We start from the raw sequence: 18036 nt of genomic DNA on the forward strand, positions 1-18036 counted from the left end.
AGACGGCCGGGCAAGTAGAATCATAAGTAAGGTTTTTTTATACAAAATAGGTGTTAAAAATCACGTACTGAATTATTTTTCAGACTCTCAGTATAATAAAAGATTGAAAAAGAAAATTTCATTTTGCGTATGAATAGTTGTCAGAATATGTTTGATTTCCTTACTATCATAGTTCTTTAAATAATTGTTCAATAGTAGATTGATATTCAACTATTCCAAAATTAGAAAAATAAAAGATTCGTGAGTTAGATTTGAATTGGGATAAGACTGTCATACTTGCACTAGTTTAATCTTTTGAAAAAAGTATTATTTTAAATTACTGTATGGTAAACTTTTATATATACGCGATTCATCATCTTTTCGCGCACAATGTGTACGTAGCTCTCTCTATGGGTAATATAACAAGTTTTTAACAATGGTAGCTGTGCATGCAACATTTTTCCACTCCAAGCTTGTGTGTGTACGTGTGCTATATTATACATAGGATGAATGACTAATATTGAAACGCGCGCGCGCGCGCACGTAAAAAAGTTTTACCCGGGTAAATGATACACGTTAACTCAAGAGCATCGCTCTCGGCAGCTTTGCGTAGAGTTGCACACTCGCGCATTCTTGCGATTTACAAGTATTATTATCGACTTTTATATGCACTTTCCACGTGCCAGAGTTATACCTCCAACTACACACACGTACGTAACATATGGGGAAAAGAGCCTCTTGAAGAATCGAAGCGTACGTACTTCAAACGAGCTGCTATTATTTTTATTAAAAAAAAAAATATTGATGTATCTCTGACGGCTGCGTGCATGCAGAAAGTTGCAAAAAAAATATATTGCACACACGTATATTACGTACGCGGGCTTGTTTTGGATACACGTCAAAATCAATATTAAACGAAGGAAGAAGTACTCGAGCTATAGGGTGCTGTGCTGCGCGCGCGCGTCTATATCGAGTTTTTTGAAATAATTATGACTGCTTGCACAACGGCTTCGCACACTACGACACACACTGGCTGCCGGGCGCGGGGGTGGCAAGAAAAAAAAACCCAAGAGGAAAACGAGCGAAATAAAATAAACGGTAGCAAATAAACATTTTTTTTGCCGCTGCACCCCTCCTCGTGCACTTGACGCTGCTGCAATAGCTATAAAGACTTAAATCCGAAAGGGGGACGAAGCGCCCTTTTATTTTTTAGACCATCGATCGTGTTGTGTACCGTGTATACGCGCACCAAGCACCAAGCGAGCGAGCTTCGTACAGATTTAACGAAGGAAACTGCAAACGTTCCCTCGCAGAGAGAGAGAGCAGTACATCGGCGCGCGCTCTACTCGAGAGCCGAACTATGTCGCATGCACACCGAGTCCTAGATGCTCGTTATATGTGCGCGCACACACACACACACTCGCACACATACATATATACGTGCGAACGAGAGCAAGCAAGGGGGGTACACGCGACTAGATGGGGTTGAGGAAAATCGCGCTGCTTCTGTAATTACGTTCCTGTACTTTTTTTTTGCTTCTTCTTATTTCCTCTCGGTGCATGAAAAGAGCGCCGCCCGTGCACGACTGGACGGATGGGATGCTCTGAATGAGTCTCGTTTTGCAACGCGAGCGCGCCCAAGGTATTGTAGACCTTTTTCTCTTCTCTCCCTGATATATGCGTGTATGGCCATAGACCGCAACCTCATTTTGGGCTTTTACCAGGGGAGATTATTTGTTTATTTGTGACCGGGATCTTTTTCGAGATTTTTAATTAGGGGTGGTGATGTAGGCGAGGCTATAAAGTTGTATGTTGTAACGAGCATATTTTAACATGGTGACACTAAGTAAATTTTTGGAGTATTATGCTGTTAAAAATTATCTTAAATGGAATGTGTTATTATAACCATTTTTTAAAATAATCTGGTAGATCAAATTGAATAAAGTTACAATAATTTAAAATTTTTGTACAATTTTTAAGAAAAATTTGATAAATTGGATTATTAATCAAAAAGGTTTCACAATAAGTGAATTTTCATATAAACTTTATTTTTTTAAGTTATAATTGCATTGAACATTTTTGAAATTTGTGTAACAATTATGTTGACAGATATCATTGAAATTTCAATAATAATTAAAGTCGACTTCAACCGCCAGGTGGCGAAGATTATTAAATGTAAACCTACAAGTGGTAACTCACAGATAATTGTATATGAGCTCTATTTAAATATAAAATTAATCAAATTCTTTAATATGGTATAGATCGTAAGTAAATAATTTTAAAACAACGTTGACTTAGGGAAGCTTTTACTGGTTGAGAAAAGATCGAAGCCTTTTTTCACCACGATAAAACTTTAAGAGTAAATAAATGAATCAATCGAAGTTTCGATCGACTTTCTCTTGGTGTTTCAAAAAAGGATTCGTGTATTAAACATTAAGAGGAAAACATAATTGTCGAATCGATCCTCGAAAATGAATTCGAAAAAACTCCACCAACCAGATACGTTTCACGCGTAATATAAATAGCTCCATTAATCCACCATCATGTTACACTTAATCAAATGCATCTTAGAACTGTCTCTCTCGAAACGTCTGTGTACATATACTCATTGCCGTCGTCTTTCCCACTGCTGCGCTATTTTGTTCTCTCTCCATCTCCGCGTCTGTATAGGAGGAAGTCTCTCTCGTGCTGCAGCTTAGAGAAGAGGGTAGCGAGCGAACTGCTACTCGTCCTATCAAGGATTTGCTAATTAAGACTTGCCACTGTTTAATTAACGGCGCTGGCCGGGGCGTGAGAGGAAGAGAGAGAGAAAGAAGCGACTCGCTCGCGCATATATAGAAGCGCTTGACAAGTTAATTCACCTCTTAAGATTTACTTAGCTTCAGTTCGCAACCTTATCTACGTTTAAGACGGACTAATTTTTTTTTCTTCTTCCTTGTCCCTTCAAAACTTGGGACGATTTTTTACTTGTAAAGTCGTTGCGGCGACTAAATCGTGATATATAAGCTGGTTTAATTTTGATGTGTAAATTTTGAAGGTATAAGGGCCAAAATAAAATCGATTATTCGTGAAATATTATGCATGGAGATAGATCGACTTAATATTACGAGCCATTTACTGAATCCTTGTGGTACGATCGATCGTACTCATGCATTATGGCTAACGACTTTTTAATTGATTCTTTCAAAAACTTAAAAATACACAATCATTTATTTTACAATCCAATCATTTTAGAATCAAATCACGATCTTGATCGTTCCATATGACATCCCCCCCGCAGCAGTCGGAAAAATAATTTCAATTTCATTTCGCGATACGAGCCGACTGCAGCAGCAACAGCAGCAGATCCGCTCCGCTTTAACGTTGCGGGTATTGTACTTGTGAATATCGCCATCCTTCGAAATCGCGCCCGAGAGGCAAAAGCTCGAGGCCGTTATATACGTATACGTATAACGAAGAAAAGCCAAAGAATTTGAATTCGAGACTCGAAAGGCTGCTCCACGCCGAAAACCGAAAAGCTGCTGTACAAGTATTACGTGAGCTCGCGCGAGTCTAGGCTTGTACGTGAATTCATTTTCGTTTGGCGCTTGTTCTTAAAGCAGCATTATACGTATAGCTTCAGCACCGAAAGAGGAGAAGAAGCAGAGGCACGAGAGAGAGAAAGAGACTTGGCTCCCGCGTTCATTTCGTAAATACGCGCGCTGCGCGTTCTCGACGCTATATTAAATTCCAAAAAGGTCAACTCTCTCTCTCTCTCTAGCTCTTTCCATGTTACAGCACAGCTCGAGCTTGATGTAACGGCCGTCCACGCGCGCGCGCCCCGAATGAGTATATTGCATTTAGCTTGTCGTGCTGCGCGCAAGCTCACTTTTTCCATAGTAGTATACACCCGCGCGCGTGGACTTGATTTCAATCAAGCTGTTCGCTGCGTTGTCGTCGTCGTTGGTGCCATTTATCGCGGCGCAGTGAAAGCGCGGTGATGAATGAAGCGAACGAAAAAGTTGAACGCGTTTAATAACCACTCCTTTTCGGAGTATTCCGTGCGAGCTAGGGTGGGCGTTATCATCGAGCACATTTTCGAAATCTTGAAGCATCTCGGTCGCTCGCGCGGCAATACTGCCTCCTGTGCACGCAAAAAGCGCGTATTTGTTTTAGCCTCTCTCACTAGAAAATGTGTATAATGCTATACATAGCCATAGACACACTCGTAAACTCATAATTCACCGGGGAGCAAACGAGAAACATCGGAATCCTCTTAGAAGAGTATATACAATATAGAGTTTGGTTGAAAAGCGAGCGAGAAAGAGAGAGAGAGAGAGAGAGAGAGAGAGAGAGAGAGAGAGAGACGAATCGAGGCCAAGACCTGCAGAGACTGGCTTGCGCCATGCCGCGCAGCAGCAGCAGGTCGGGATATTCGCTCTTCTCTCTCTCTCTCGAGTTCATTTACATTCACCGCCGTAGCTTTCGCACTTGAACTCGAGCGAAGAAAAGTTAAGACCAATAGTATATAAGCAGTGGTTGCTTGGGAAATACACGATGGGAAACATAGGGCTGGAGAGGGAACTCCTGTGTACGCGTTTTGTGTTGCGCCTATTGTTCAGCGCGCGCGCAAGCACAGACCCAAGCCGTTTTGCGCTCAGATCGTCTCGTGTTCGCACTATATATATGTGTGTACTCGTTGTACGCCTTGCGAGCCTTAATAGGTTTTCAGAAAATCATTTGAATAAAACCTCCTTCCCTCTCTTCCCCCGCGTATAGCTTCGTTACCCCGTGTCGTTTTTGCGGTTCAACGGGTGCACTCGAGATTTCGTTGTAATTATGTTTAAGACAGATGATTCAATTCTCGGCTTATGGCTCGCTGCGCAATTGAAATGGTTATTTTGGAATTAGCGTCGGGTATATTATAACGAGGGCATGTAATGTGCTCCGCACCAACGTTGATGTTTAAAAGCTCTTCTTTTTTTTCTGTTGTTGTTCTTGTTGTACTCGTTGTTGAAATAATTAGTATGCAATTGAAGAGTCTGTTTTAAGCCGTAATTAATTGAGGGTACTTCAAAAACTTACCCCGAAAACATGAAACGCGCCGCGGAGCGAAGGCGCATTAGGCACCCAATCCGCTTTATTATTTGCGCATACCGGGCTATAAAATCCTGCGTGGTATAAAATCAACTTGCTGCGCTGAAAAGTGTGCGCGAAGGTATGTATAACCAACGCGAAATCGAACGTTAGTTTAATTGTGCGCAATAATCCCTGCGCTGACCATATAGGATCCTCGTGCGTGCACAAGCGCGCTTCGAACTACGGCGAGAAAGTGTAATTTTCACTCTTTTTGAAATAAAAAAAAAAAAGGAAATCGTAATCGCTCGCAAATTCCTTTTAATCGAACCGTTAATCGAACCATAACAATGCGAAACACACGCGCGCGTTGCAGCTCGGCACGTACCTATCCCGCGACAATATCGCAAAAGGAATTTTCACTTAACGCGCAGTTGTGTACTGTTGATTTTGTTGGCTGACCGATAATATAATTCGCCAAGTCTTTGGTTATGCGAGCCGCGAAATATGTGTATCCGCATTTTGAGCACCTCCAAATCATTGATCAACAATAGCGCGAGTTGCAGCAGCAACGATTCAACACAGGCACGAGCTGATCGATGCTTATAGCTCGAAATACACGTTACACACAGCTAGCGAAATTAGGTCCCCGTTAACATTCGGTCAAAGTCCGATGTTTGCATTACATAAACACACACACACACATACACACACTGCAGCGAGTGGAACAGCCTTTGGTAGTCGATTTGTTTGTTATCTATATAGGCTCGTATACGGACAATATTGCCCTCCTTTATGCGCGCGACTGATCAATGATCATCGCGTTTGATTTCGGTCGCATTTTCCTGCGTAAATGAAAACAAAGTCGAGTGGATCTTTTGTTGCATATATTTTTCTTTTACCATTTGCACAGCAGCGTAACAAAAACAACAACAACTAACGCAAGCACGCGTATAAGGCCACTTTATACTTTTCACGTGAATATACGAGGGAATTTAAAAAAAAATTGCAAATCGTAAGAATTTTTTCATTTCGAGGGCCTCTGCCTCGTAGTACCGCTAGTTTTAGTAGCGCCAGTACCGTGAAAATGAAATAAAATAAGTGTACGTGAGTTGGCTTGTGAGCTTCCACGCATTTATTATTATATCGCATTGTTGGTTGCGAGCGAAAATCCATTTATATAAAAATGTAAGCCAAGAGGTTAAAGCAAAGGCACCCAAACACACACAAAAACAACCAAAAGGTAAATTAAGAGTGCTCATTTTCGTATGTATTAAAATAATTCCACGTGAGCAATGCGTTATATTTATATTTACACACAAAAAGTTTGGGTGCTTGCACATACCGCGAAAAATATGCGCGTGCTTCGAATGAAAGAAAATTTTGTTGATTCATACACACATACACACATGCACGTACACAAAAAACAGAAATCGTGTGTATAATAATGCTAACGCGCGAAACGTTATACGTGCGGCGCGTATGTATTATAGTTGAGGGCATGATCTTATATTATACACATAAATAAGTAGAAACAGCCGTGAATAGTCGGACTTTGGGGAAACTTTTAATAGTAATACGATATCGATTGTAAGTCTCGCGCGCGCCAGAAACCATCGCCCCTTAGTCTAATGACCTTTTGAGCAGTTCACATCCGCACGAGATATATACGTGAAAACGGAGTCTCGACCCGCGCGCGCGGACAATTAGCTTTTGTAATATCTAAAGTTTCTATGCTGATTACTGCACTACTAGCAGTGGCGGCGGCGGCGGCCACGAGCGCAGTTCACTTATATACCTACCGAGATAACAATCCCGTGCTCGCGCGCGCGTTTGGAAATAAATTCCTGCGTTATATCTGCGAATGAAAAATTCGATTTTATTCTAGATACACGAAATAACAAAAAAAAAGAAATAGCGAACTGCGTGCGTATACGGGCGGAACGCAGACGAATAAATAAACAGCGCGGCGCGCGATACCATTTTCAAGATATACTGACTGAGAGGGACAGTGCATCAAGATTGCATTGCGCGGGTGGTGGCAAAGAGCGGAAGAGAGTGAGTGAGAGCGAGAGCCGCCCCGGTCGCGCTGCTGCTGCTGCCACTGCTGCTGTGCCCCGACACCGACGACCGAACGGGACGAAAGTTGCACAGCTAGCTCGAGCTTCGAGCTCACAGCTGGGTGATCGATGGAAGCAATTAGCGAGCGGTCCGATACATGCTGCGCTGACTTAGCTTTCGCTCCCTCCTTCTACTCCTCTTTCTCCTCCTCCTCTTTCTCTGCACACGAATCGTGTATGTGTATGTGTATGTGTATGTGTGTTTGTATGTGTGTGCTTATTTGTGTGTGTCCGTGTCGGCTAGCTATACAGAGAACCAATACTGAAATTTATCGTCCGTTTCGATAGGATGCAGAGATACGCTCGCCCAGCGTGCATGTATGCTCCGCTCGTCTATTTATATGAGCCAACGAGATTTGTTATTCGTGATGCTTATATGACTGCGATAGATTTTTTTCATCTTTCTCTCTCTCTCTCTCTTTCTCTTTCTCTTTCGCAGTGGAAAAGAAAAACATTAAGATAGGTAGGTCAAGGAAATAAATATAGAAAGCTACTTCTCGGTGAAATGTTTTGCATGACATGAATATATTTATTTTATTCAAGAGATATTCTGATTAATAAATGGGTTAAGAAATGATTGAAGCTGGCGAGTAATTAAAATTGAGCTCAATGAGCGTCACAATGCAGCCACGCTAGAATCAACTTCCTTCTATAATAAGATAAACTCGATGATTCTCAACACGATACGTGAACTCATGTTATTATTTTTTAATCGCTTGAAAATGCACACGTCCTCAGTAATCATAGAAAAGTAGCAAGGGTTTATACCGCGGAACTCGACGTTATACGAGACGAGGCATTTGACCTCGTTTTCCAAAAGCAAAACTCGATTTGTACCGATGTGTATGCAGCAGCGCGATGAAAAAAAGTGTATCATGCTGATGAAAAATTTTTTCATAGAGACAATTTTTTTTAATTTTATGAAAAGATAGTCACCCATAGTAACAGTTTTGAAAGCGCGTGTTTTGCTTGCTAAGAGCTGAGATTCCGCATCTTTTTATGAAAATTTCATTAAACACTGAAAAAAAATTTGCATGAAATTTCCAAATAATATACTGCAAAATTACAATGTTTTGTAATCATTGATGTGTCCTCTAAATTTTTGAAATTTTTTTTACGATATTTAAAAAAAAATTACCATGCAAAATTCTAAATATAATTACAAGCATGGAAAACAAATCTATGTCCTCTGCGAAAAATTACTAAGCTGGTTAGCAAAGCTCGTAACATCATTTAGATTAATAAATCTCCAATAGATGGCGAACGATGATTTTACAGAAAAACTCGCAAGTAACAAGATATTTTTTGGAATTGATATATTTAAGAATTTTTACGCAAGTTCTCTAGAGTTACTGGGACAATTAAAACACGACGACAGCAAGGAGCGCGACATATAGCTCGTAGATAGCAGCTCAGGCGAGACAGAGGTCAGATCGCTTTGTGCTGTGTAACGTGTAAGAGCTGTATATTGTTCACTTACTTTCCTACATATTTCTTTTAAATAAAGTATTCTTCTTTTCTTAATTCTTTTCTTTCCTTTTCGTCAATGCTAATATATACATTTCCCTAAGTGAACGTATCATTGAACTGCAAATTGACCTATAATATTTCTGACCACCTGAACTTTTCTAAATTGAAAGATAAATATCGAATCCGAATATCTACTTGGTACGAGAACAAGAAAAAAAATAAATTCGGTAATCTCACTACGAGCGCATAAACGAGCATTGATTCGTCGAGCTCGGGAGAGCGAGTGCCCCGAAAAGCAAGCTCCAGGCAGATCCCAAAGCTTTTTGACCACTATCAATTTATTTTGGCAACTTGGGTTTTTGTTATTTTTATTGTCTCCCGTGCGGTCACGCGATACCCCGATATTGTTTTTTTCTTCTTCATTTTTTCCATACGCCGCAAAAGGGATTACGCCTCGTGCACACGTGTATACGCTGTACATGTGCATCAACGTGAAGTGTCGAGAGTTATTGGCGGTTTTTAATTCGACGAGCTTCCACATTATTCGCTCGAGTGACTGCGCGTAAAATCTAGCTCGAGTAGAGCTCGTCGGCATAGTCGCGTCGAGGTCTATATATGCACGCTCAAGCCAACGACCGAGGGATCTTTGGCTCCTTGAAAATTCGTAACAAACTTTGCTTTCAAAAGCAGCCGTGTAACGCGGAATAAAACGATCGTAAAGCCATTCGTCGCCCTCGTGTGTTTTTGTTACGCAGTTCGAATATATACGCACGCTGTATATCGTCGTCGTAGTCGTCGCTGTTGCACGCGAGAGCAAACTCACATCTAGGCGAGCGACGAACTGAAGACACCTTGGCTGCTGTTGCACGGCTATACAGTGCAGCCAGCCGCAAAATGAAAATCAGACGAAGAGAGAACTTCTTACTATATACTTGTGTCTACCTTAGTCTGCGTATATACATGTATATATTTACACAGACGTATGCACACACGCACACACACAAACACATACATACATTTACCTTTCTGCAGGGCGCACTTGCAAGAGGAGAGAGAGAGAGAGACTCGACTCCTCGAGAGCTATAACCTTAAATCTCTCGAGGTGCTACAGTAACGACGACGACAGCCTCTCTCTTTCTCTCACTCGCTCGCTTGCTTGCTTGTGCCCGGTAAAGCTAGCAGCTCCTTCTGTGCTTTCTATATTAGGTTATATATTACAAGGACTGCAGCGAGGCGAGCTTGCGCGCGCGCGCGTGCTGCTACTTTCCTGCATTATTATCCCGTCCCTTTATTTCGAATTCGGACTTTATTGGTATTGCACGCGCGCGCGCGCGCACGCCGAGAAAAGGCGATTACGGCTAGTGCTTCGCCTTAGGCTAGACTTTATTGCGAAAATGGCCGCTGCCTAGTGCTGCTGCTCTCACTTTGCCGCTGCTATTACTACTGCTGCTGCTGCTGCTGCTGGAGAGCTGCTTGCGACAATGCGAAACGCGCGTGTGTGCATTTTTTGCCTCGGCGAAGTTTGAGCTTTTTTAGTGCTTGCGCGCGTATCGAGAATTCATGACTCGACCGTACTCTATACATACACATGACGCGACGAGGCGCGTTGTCCTGCACACACGCGCCGAGTCCTGCGCAGACGACGAATCAGACATTTATGGAACATTAAGCTCCGCTCGAAGCTCGCAGCTGCGGTCTCTCAACTTTCGACTCGAAGAACGACCACGAGAAAGAGAGGACAAAAAAATAAAGCTTGTATAGACTCGCTCGCGACGACTTTTACTGCCGGCATCAATGTCGAGCGAACGAAGACGAAACGATTCCGTTATTCACCTGCGTGCATGGTATCGTGGCTCTTTATACTTCGTTCGGCAGATTTTACCTCGTACAAATCCGTTCGCATACAATTAGGCCATCTCTCGCTGGTGCTCGCACAAGCTCGACGACAAAACCATAATCCCCCCGCTCGTCCGGTGCGCGCGCGGCCGTAAAAGCGCGTTATTCCAAATGAATTTATCCGTGCTGCTGCTGCTGCTCGGGACACAATCTCTCGGTGGATAATTTTATTCGTTCGTAATATCGGCCGGGCGCCCACAAGCGCTCCTACCTCGAGAGAGAGAGAGAGAGCTGCGCGCGAATCTAAGCAGGCGAGCCCGAGCCGAGCCAAGCTTGCGAGATAACACGGCCGAGCTCGTGCGCGCGCGGAGGATCTCATAAAGTTGCCGCCACCGAGAGAGGCCGAGAGGCAATATAACCCCTGCAGAGCGCACACGAGCCTAGCTCTCTGCAGTAGGATAGTTTGAGAGCCACCTTCTTACCTGTGTGAGCTTAATCCCGGCTACGAGCGTAGTTATATGTACGTATGTAGAACGTACAGAGAGATATATTTAACCCAAAGGGAGCTTGTGCGAGGGCCACGATTGCCGAAAGCGCGCGGTCAGGCTACGAGAGTCTGTGTATGTATACACGAGTCCGCTTGATAAGTGCCTTGTGTGCATAGAGTAGACAGGGCGCACACAGAGGAGGACATTCATCGCGCGGACGAATCGCGCGCGACGTGTCATATGGGCGCACGTGTTGGTTATCACGCGCGCGCGAGTCGAGCTTCATAAGCAAACACTGCTGGAACAACAGCAACAACAACAAACGATTGTGTGTGTGTACCGTCTTTGGGTATGCGCGCCGCATACCCTAGCTCGTACACGCGGGTAGGTTTGCCTCTATTGTGGGCTAAATATAATGTATGTGTACGTGTATACGCTCAGTGGAGCACGTCGGATTATCGTTTATATTACACTCGCCACATACGCACGGTTAGGTACTTGCCGCTCGTTGCGCGCGCGGCGATTAGAATTTTTCGACCTTACGTTCTCATTACGGCGGGGATCAACGTAATTTTCGTACAGTATTATATATTGTACGCGTTCAAAAAGTCATTTGCCTCTCTCGGATATAATTTTCGCTTCCTCATTTATTAACACGCGTCTTCGAGCAGCGCGCGAAGAGAAGAAGATATGCGAGGCACGTTTATGGATGGTGTCTGAAGTGTATGTGTGTGCGTGAGCGCGAGGGCGCACAATTCCACGAGAGAAGGAAAGAAAGAAAGATTAGGCCCTCGAAAAATGCATCTCACAATGGTATAGACGACGACGAAGATTGCCCCGAGAATATGAGAGCTGCGACGCGACGATGAGGCGTGCACGATAAATCTTGACGAAAAATACGCCATGCCGTACGTTCGGACGTGTGGAAATCCTTCAAGCTCGCGCCTTCAAGGAAAAAAAACACAAGGAAAGGAACGAGCAATCTCGAGCCCAACCTTCGCAGGTTCCTTTTCCGTTATTTCTTATCGTCCGTGAGCACTGCCACGCGCTTTTACTTCCTCGTGTTTCGTTCTTTTTTTTCTTTTCTTTTCTCGCTCATTCTCTTCTCTCTCTCTCTCTCTCTCTCTCTCTCTCTCTCTCTCTCTCTCGCACTCTTCGTTTGTTTTTCATCTTTCCTGGACGTGGAATATTGGCTGAGACATGGTTTCGAACGAATGTCTCGGGGCTTGCTGCACCTCACACCAACACAGCTTACAACACAGCTAGTTATATCGAAGTTCGAACTTCGAGTACATAGGAACATTATAATTAACAATATTTTTTCAATAAAACAATCAAGACTTATTTTCTCAAACTTATTTATTTGAATTTAAAAAAAAAAATTGCAAATTTAACATCTATATAACACCAAACATAATCAAAAGTTACTGCAAGTGTACTAATGAGGTTTAGAGCTTTGCAGTGTAGCTGTCAAGCAAATGTGATATAAATCTTCGTTCGTCAGATGCTCAAGGATCATTTCGCAGATCTCCAGTGGTAATCGTTTGTGAATCAACTCCCAGAAAGGATCCAGGGCCCAGTGCAGAAAAAATTCCCTTGATAGTTTTTCACACAGATGCAAATCACAAGGTTCACTATAATTTTCGAATAAATTATAGTGCACCAACCGGAACTTCCAGTAGTCTGTGTACGTGAGTAGTTTTTCCGCCTTTTCGGGTCGTAGCCGAGTCAGATCGTAGAGCGACACACTCGGACTTATCATCACTTTTGTTGTGTCTATATACGCCACCTCCTTCCCCTCATCATACCAACCAGATTTTTTAAGTTCGTCCAACTTCTCGAACAATCCGTGTTTGGCGAAAAATTTCATAACCGTCAGGACGTCGCTCCGATCCAATTGATACCCTCTTTTCACTATGAGCTCGACCACAGCCAGAGCTCTAGAAGCTAGGTGGAATCTATATTCATATTTTCCGTATGTCTCATAGTCCCACGAATTAAATCTTTCGGCGAAATAGTTTTCAGTAGGAAAAACGAAGTTAGAAAGATCAGCGCCATGTTCGAAGAGAATATCGATGCAATCTGGCCAGAGATTGGCCACGGCCCATTGAAGTGGTGTCCGACCCAAATTATCTTTAGCGTCGACCATTACAAGCTGCTGTTTTTCGTCGCAGATCTTGAAGAATAGATCAATCGAACTCGAATCCAAAAACATAGGCAGCCGATGGTAGAAATGATGCAGAGCTGTCCATCCCTCCTCGTTGGCCAAGTTCAGATTGGCGCCTTTCCTCAACAGAAATTCAATCATTTCCTTGTTTTCCGATTTTACGGCTATATGTAGCGGTGTGTTGCCCAACTTGTCTCGGGCGTCGATCTGCACTGGTTGGTATTTTTCGTTGTTGAGCTCGAATAACGTCTTCGCCAAGTTATGAGCAAAGTAAGTCCTCGTAACAGTATCAGTGTAGTTACCACTAAAGCTCAAATTTTGACAAATCATATGCAGAGGCGTCGACCCGTCCTTGTTGACTAAATTCGGATCAAAGTCTATTCTACGAAGCAATTCGACCATCATATTCTCTCCATGTTTCAGAGCCAAGAACAGCGGTGGATCAAATGAGCTCGATTTTTCAAGAATACAATTGGGGTCATGTCCAAGTTCAAGAAATCTTTTGATGACATAGTCCAAGCCAAACTCGCAGGCCACATGAAAATGCGTATGTCCCAACTCGTCGGTGTAATTTACGTCGCATTTGTTGTATATTCTAAAAAGCATCCACATGAATTTGCGGTATCCGAGTCTAGCCGCATGATGCACTGGTGTAGTGCGACGCGACGATGGCTTGCCGTCTATATCAACTTCGGGCTTGTCCTTGTATCCGCTGCGAATCACGAAATGGAAGAATTGACTAAGTTCTATGGGAATTTGCTTGCCTTCAGGATAGTAAACGGCATCCAAAAGAAGACACTCAATTTCTTCGGTCCGAAAAATATCTTGGAGATTGGGATCTGGGCCCTCCCAATCACTTATTAAAGGATAAATTTTACGGAGAAATTCGTGTCGCTCGCCTTCAACCTCCCAATTGATATTTTTTCGATAGCTCTTCAATTTTTCTATTCTTTGTTGGCTATCCAAATTTTCAACGGATTCGTCGTCGGACGTGGACATTTTTCTTCTCGCTCATACACAGCACAAAATTGTTTGTAATGTAGAATATTTTTTAATTTTTTCACAAAAATTACTCGATGAAAACGACACGATCTTTTTTTTCTGTTCACGCTGCGGCGTCGTAACCTGTACTGAAGTTACATGCACCACGATCTATATAGAAAGTGAGAACACATGGTCGCAGCTACGAGAGATTCAATTAAAGTAGCGCGATCTATGTACAGTTATTGGAAGTAAAATACGTAGTGGAGGCTGCTCACTTCTCACTGGATTTACACTTTCTAATCATCAAAGAGACTCTGACTTCACATGTGGTAAAACAAGAGAAAACAAACGCAACGAGATAGAAAGAGAGACGAGACAACTTGGATAGATAATGTTACCAAATAAATGAATTTAACGAACGCGACCCGCAGCAATTCGAGTCGTCTGACCGAGAGCAGTCAATTATACCACTCGAAAACGGAGGCCTGCGTACTGTAACTAAACCCTCTTCGTTGTTCCCCCGCCTTTCCTCTCCGTGAATGATCTATCTTTGCGGTATATATACGATATTTCCACTCGACTTCTTCGAGCGGCGTACTCTGAAATTCTCGTGGCATCGCGCGGGCGCCTGTACACAAAGCACATAAAGCGCACTAGCCCACACCAACACAATGTGAGAAAAGCTCGAGGTTTTTTTTATATACGGACACACGGCAGGGGGTAGTAAACGTTGCCGAGAGAGAGAGAGAGAGAGAGAGAGCTCTACGGTATATAGGCACTGCACACACTCGGAGGCTGTTGAAGTTGCTGCGTATACCATATATAAGGTATATATAACATGCGCGCGCGGGCGACTGCGGCATGATAACGACGCACGATGCCAAGTCCAACTCGAGAGAGAGAGAAAGAAAGAGAGCAGCTTCGGAGCCGTGCACATTATACGCGCGCCCGCCTGGGCTGGCATAACCCATCGCCGCGTATCTCTTGCTCTATTATGGACTGTCTTATCGCGCTACCTTTTATCCTCTTCGTTTTTTTTTCTTCATCTTCTTCTTCTTTTTAAGGACCTCGAGGGAATTATGGACGCTTATACTACTCGTGCACGCGCGTGTGGGAAGGTGTTTTAAAAATTTTATCGCGCCGATCGAGTCGTCGTTCTCTCTCTCTCGTGCGCGTACATACATATGGCCAAGAACGTACGCGTGTGCCAGCTCGAGATATAAAAAATTACTTTTGAGACTGTATACGTGTATGGCGATTCTCTCTCGTACATTATGCGGTGGCATGCGCTATCGTCCATTTTCAATTTTTAGCGCTTGCCCGCGTGCGTTCCACGATTGAATCAACGTACTCCTGCTGCTGCTGCTGCCTCTGTACTCGCTATCGGGCGTTGCGCAGGCATTCCAATGAGTCATCGAGAGGCCATATACGTATATAGCGCTGAAAAATTTTCCCCGTCACCGAGCTCGAGAGCCGCGCGCCAACATTTTGAATATGCATCGAAGCGCTTTACAGCGACACCCGCGCGCGCGCGCAAATACCGCGTAACACCGAGTCATTTCAAAAATTCCCAAACTGATGACAGTGGGAGGAAGAGAGAGGGATGGAAGGAGAAAGCTTGAAAAATGCGAAAGAGATAGAGAGCACGAAATAGCACGAAAAGCTTTTAGGGCATTGTGTGTCAATTCGCTTTCATTTTGCTCCATACGTGTACTTCCTACTTGCTGAGCAGACGCGCGTGTGTGTTATGCACGCGCGCGGACTTCATTGTTCGCAAATTTTTTGCCCTCGTATAACGAAAAAAAAAAGTAAAGCTCAACTCGGAGAATGGGGGTGAAGAATTGAAATGAAAATAAGCGAAAAGCAAATAATAGAATAAACGTATAATAGCGTGAAGAGTAAATTATCGTATGATGATCGAGAAAAAGTAAAAAAAATATTAATAGTTGAAAATTTTTTAAAATACATGGACATTAATCAGCTTGTTTTTTGCGATTTTAGTACATTTGACCTTAAAAAGAAAGTTTAATTGTTTTTCGAAAGACCAGTTTTCAATCGCTTAGAATAAGATATGTTTCATTTTCAGCCTTCGCCACTAGATGGCGAGTACCGTTCTATACAAACTTGTAAGTGACAAAGTAAAAATTTTGTATAAGTCAAAGCACAGCTTTAGAAGGTTTGATCACGCTGTCAAAACAATGAACGCTGTTAGGTTGTTAAAAATTAACTGTTTTATTCTACATGAAGAAAACGGCTATAATAAAATTCAAACAAAACGAGAATCTGGACAAAAATAGCCAAAGATCGTGTGCAACGCGACCGTTCGCGTGACTTGCCGTCTTTATAAAGTGCAAAAGTCATTTCTTATTAAAAGTTTTCTCGAGCGCGCGCGTGCACGAGCGGATGTTGATAATTAAAATGCTTTGACTTTGCATTTTGGCGTATGTCCACGAAGAACAGGCTAAGGACAAAAAAAATTTACGATAAAAAGTTTCTGCTCTGGGGATGACACAATATCGCGCCGGCAAAGGAGGAAGAGGAGGAGGTTAAAAGTGAAAGATGACGTTGATTGTTTACCTCGGCTTGGGTGTCAGAAACTCGTGATTATGAAAAATTCAGATATTATTTCGCGATAGCTGGAGACTCGAGAGAATAAAAAAAAATTATCAGTGCTCAAATCTGTGGCACGTTGTTATTTTTAAATTAGTACACTTATCGTCATCTTCATAAACGTAATATGATATTCATTTATTTACATAAAAAATCATCAAACTTATTAATTAAAATAAAAAATGGTACATTTAAATAGACTAACGGTGTTCTCGATTCAATCTTGTACACGCATCATATTATCACCTATAAATGAAAAAAAAATTTCAACGATCTTTTTTCATCTCCGCGTCCCGCTGACGATGATGATCCCTGCCCCAGAAGCTGCTCGTGCCGTCGCCCTTATTGAGACTGACGCGTTCGATGAGATCCTTGCTCGGCGTCTTGAGATCGTAGGCCAGACCGACCAGGGCCATGAGCTGGATGAAGGCCGTGCTCGGGTTCAGCATCCAGCCGGGCAGCTCGGCGGCTTTGTAGTCCCAGGGGAAGGCGTGATGATAGTTGTGCCAGCCCTCGCCCAGCGCGAAGAACGACACCACGGCGTTGTCCGTCGGTTTGACGTTTCTACACGACGAATACACAAGGACAATGAAATAAATCGATGGTTATATTTACATTCGAATCGTACATCCCGATCAATCGAGTGCTCTATCGAGTATCTCTCAAGTAAATTCGAACTGCAGCTTGGAATTTGCCACTCGAAACTTTTGCCGAAACTTAGGCTGACTTTAATCTATATCTATATAACCACGATGCCGCACACATCCAAAGCTGATTTCTCATTCATTCGTAGGTACTCACACACACACCCTCTACATACGTATAACTCGGTAGCAAGTTCTCTCTCACCTGTTGTATGGACGATTGCCCCACATGTGGGCGAAACTGTTGACGAGGAAGGTCTGATTGAGCAGGAAAACGTAGCGAATGATGACCGCGTGAATCGCCACGTAATAAGTCTCGCCGAAGCAGTAGACCGGGATGAGCGTCGGTATGACGAAAGCCAGCGACAGCATGATCAACTCGTAGTACCTGCGTCACACACACACACATATATATAATATTATCCTCGTGTGCTCTGGAATGTATTACGCGTGGCTGTGTAGTCCGCGCGTTAAATGAAATATATGTATGTACGTGTGTAAGGGATGTACACACCCTCGTATATATACACGTGTCGGTGCATGCGAGATTCATGGTATATTACCAGCTGAAGCACAACTTCCCACTCCCTCAATGCTCTCTATTTCTCTCTCTCTCTCTCTCTCTCTCGACATAGTGTAGTTTGCGGCTGTATGATTTATATAGAGAGATTGAGAGTGAGTGA

General features: G+C 43.1%; 2 protein-coding genes across 4 annotated transcripts in view; one reads left to right on the top strand and one right to left on the bottom strand.

Moving 5' to 3' along the window:
* LOC106653825 (follistatin-related protein 5-like) overlaps positions 1 to 18036 on the top strand; it is a 170711-nt gene that overhangs the window by 16742 nt on the left and 135933 nt on the right. The gene's annotated exons all lie outside the window — the stretch shown is intronic.
* Positions 16763 to 18036, bottom strand: part of LOC106656028 (acyl-CoA Delta(11) desaturase-like) — a 28608-nt gene continuing 27334 nt past the window's right edge. The window contains exons 5-6 of the mRNA XM_014376650.2: positions 17559 to 17741; positions 16763 to 17273 (exon numbers count right to left, since the gene is read on the bottom strand). Of these exons, the coding sequence (XP_014232136.1) occupies positions 16976 to 17273; positions 17559 to 17741 (481 nt within the window). The 3' untranslated portion in view covers positions 16763 to 16975. The remainder of the gene's footprint in view (positions 17274 to 17558; positions 17742 to 18036) is intronic.

The sequence above is a fragment of the Trichogramma pretiosum genome, unplaced genomic scaffold (genome assembly GCF_000599845.2).
Source record: "Trichogramma pretiosum strain Unisexual culture from Peru unplaced genomic scaffold, Tpre_2.0 scaffold1, whole genome shotgun sequence".
In the NCBI taxonomy this organism is placed as follows: domain Eukaryota; kingdom Metazoa; phylum Arthropoda; class Insecta; order Hymenoptera; family Trichogrammatidae; genus Trichogramma; species Trichogramma pretiosum.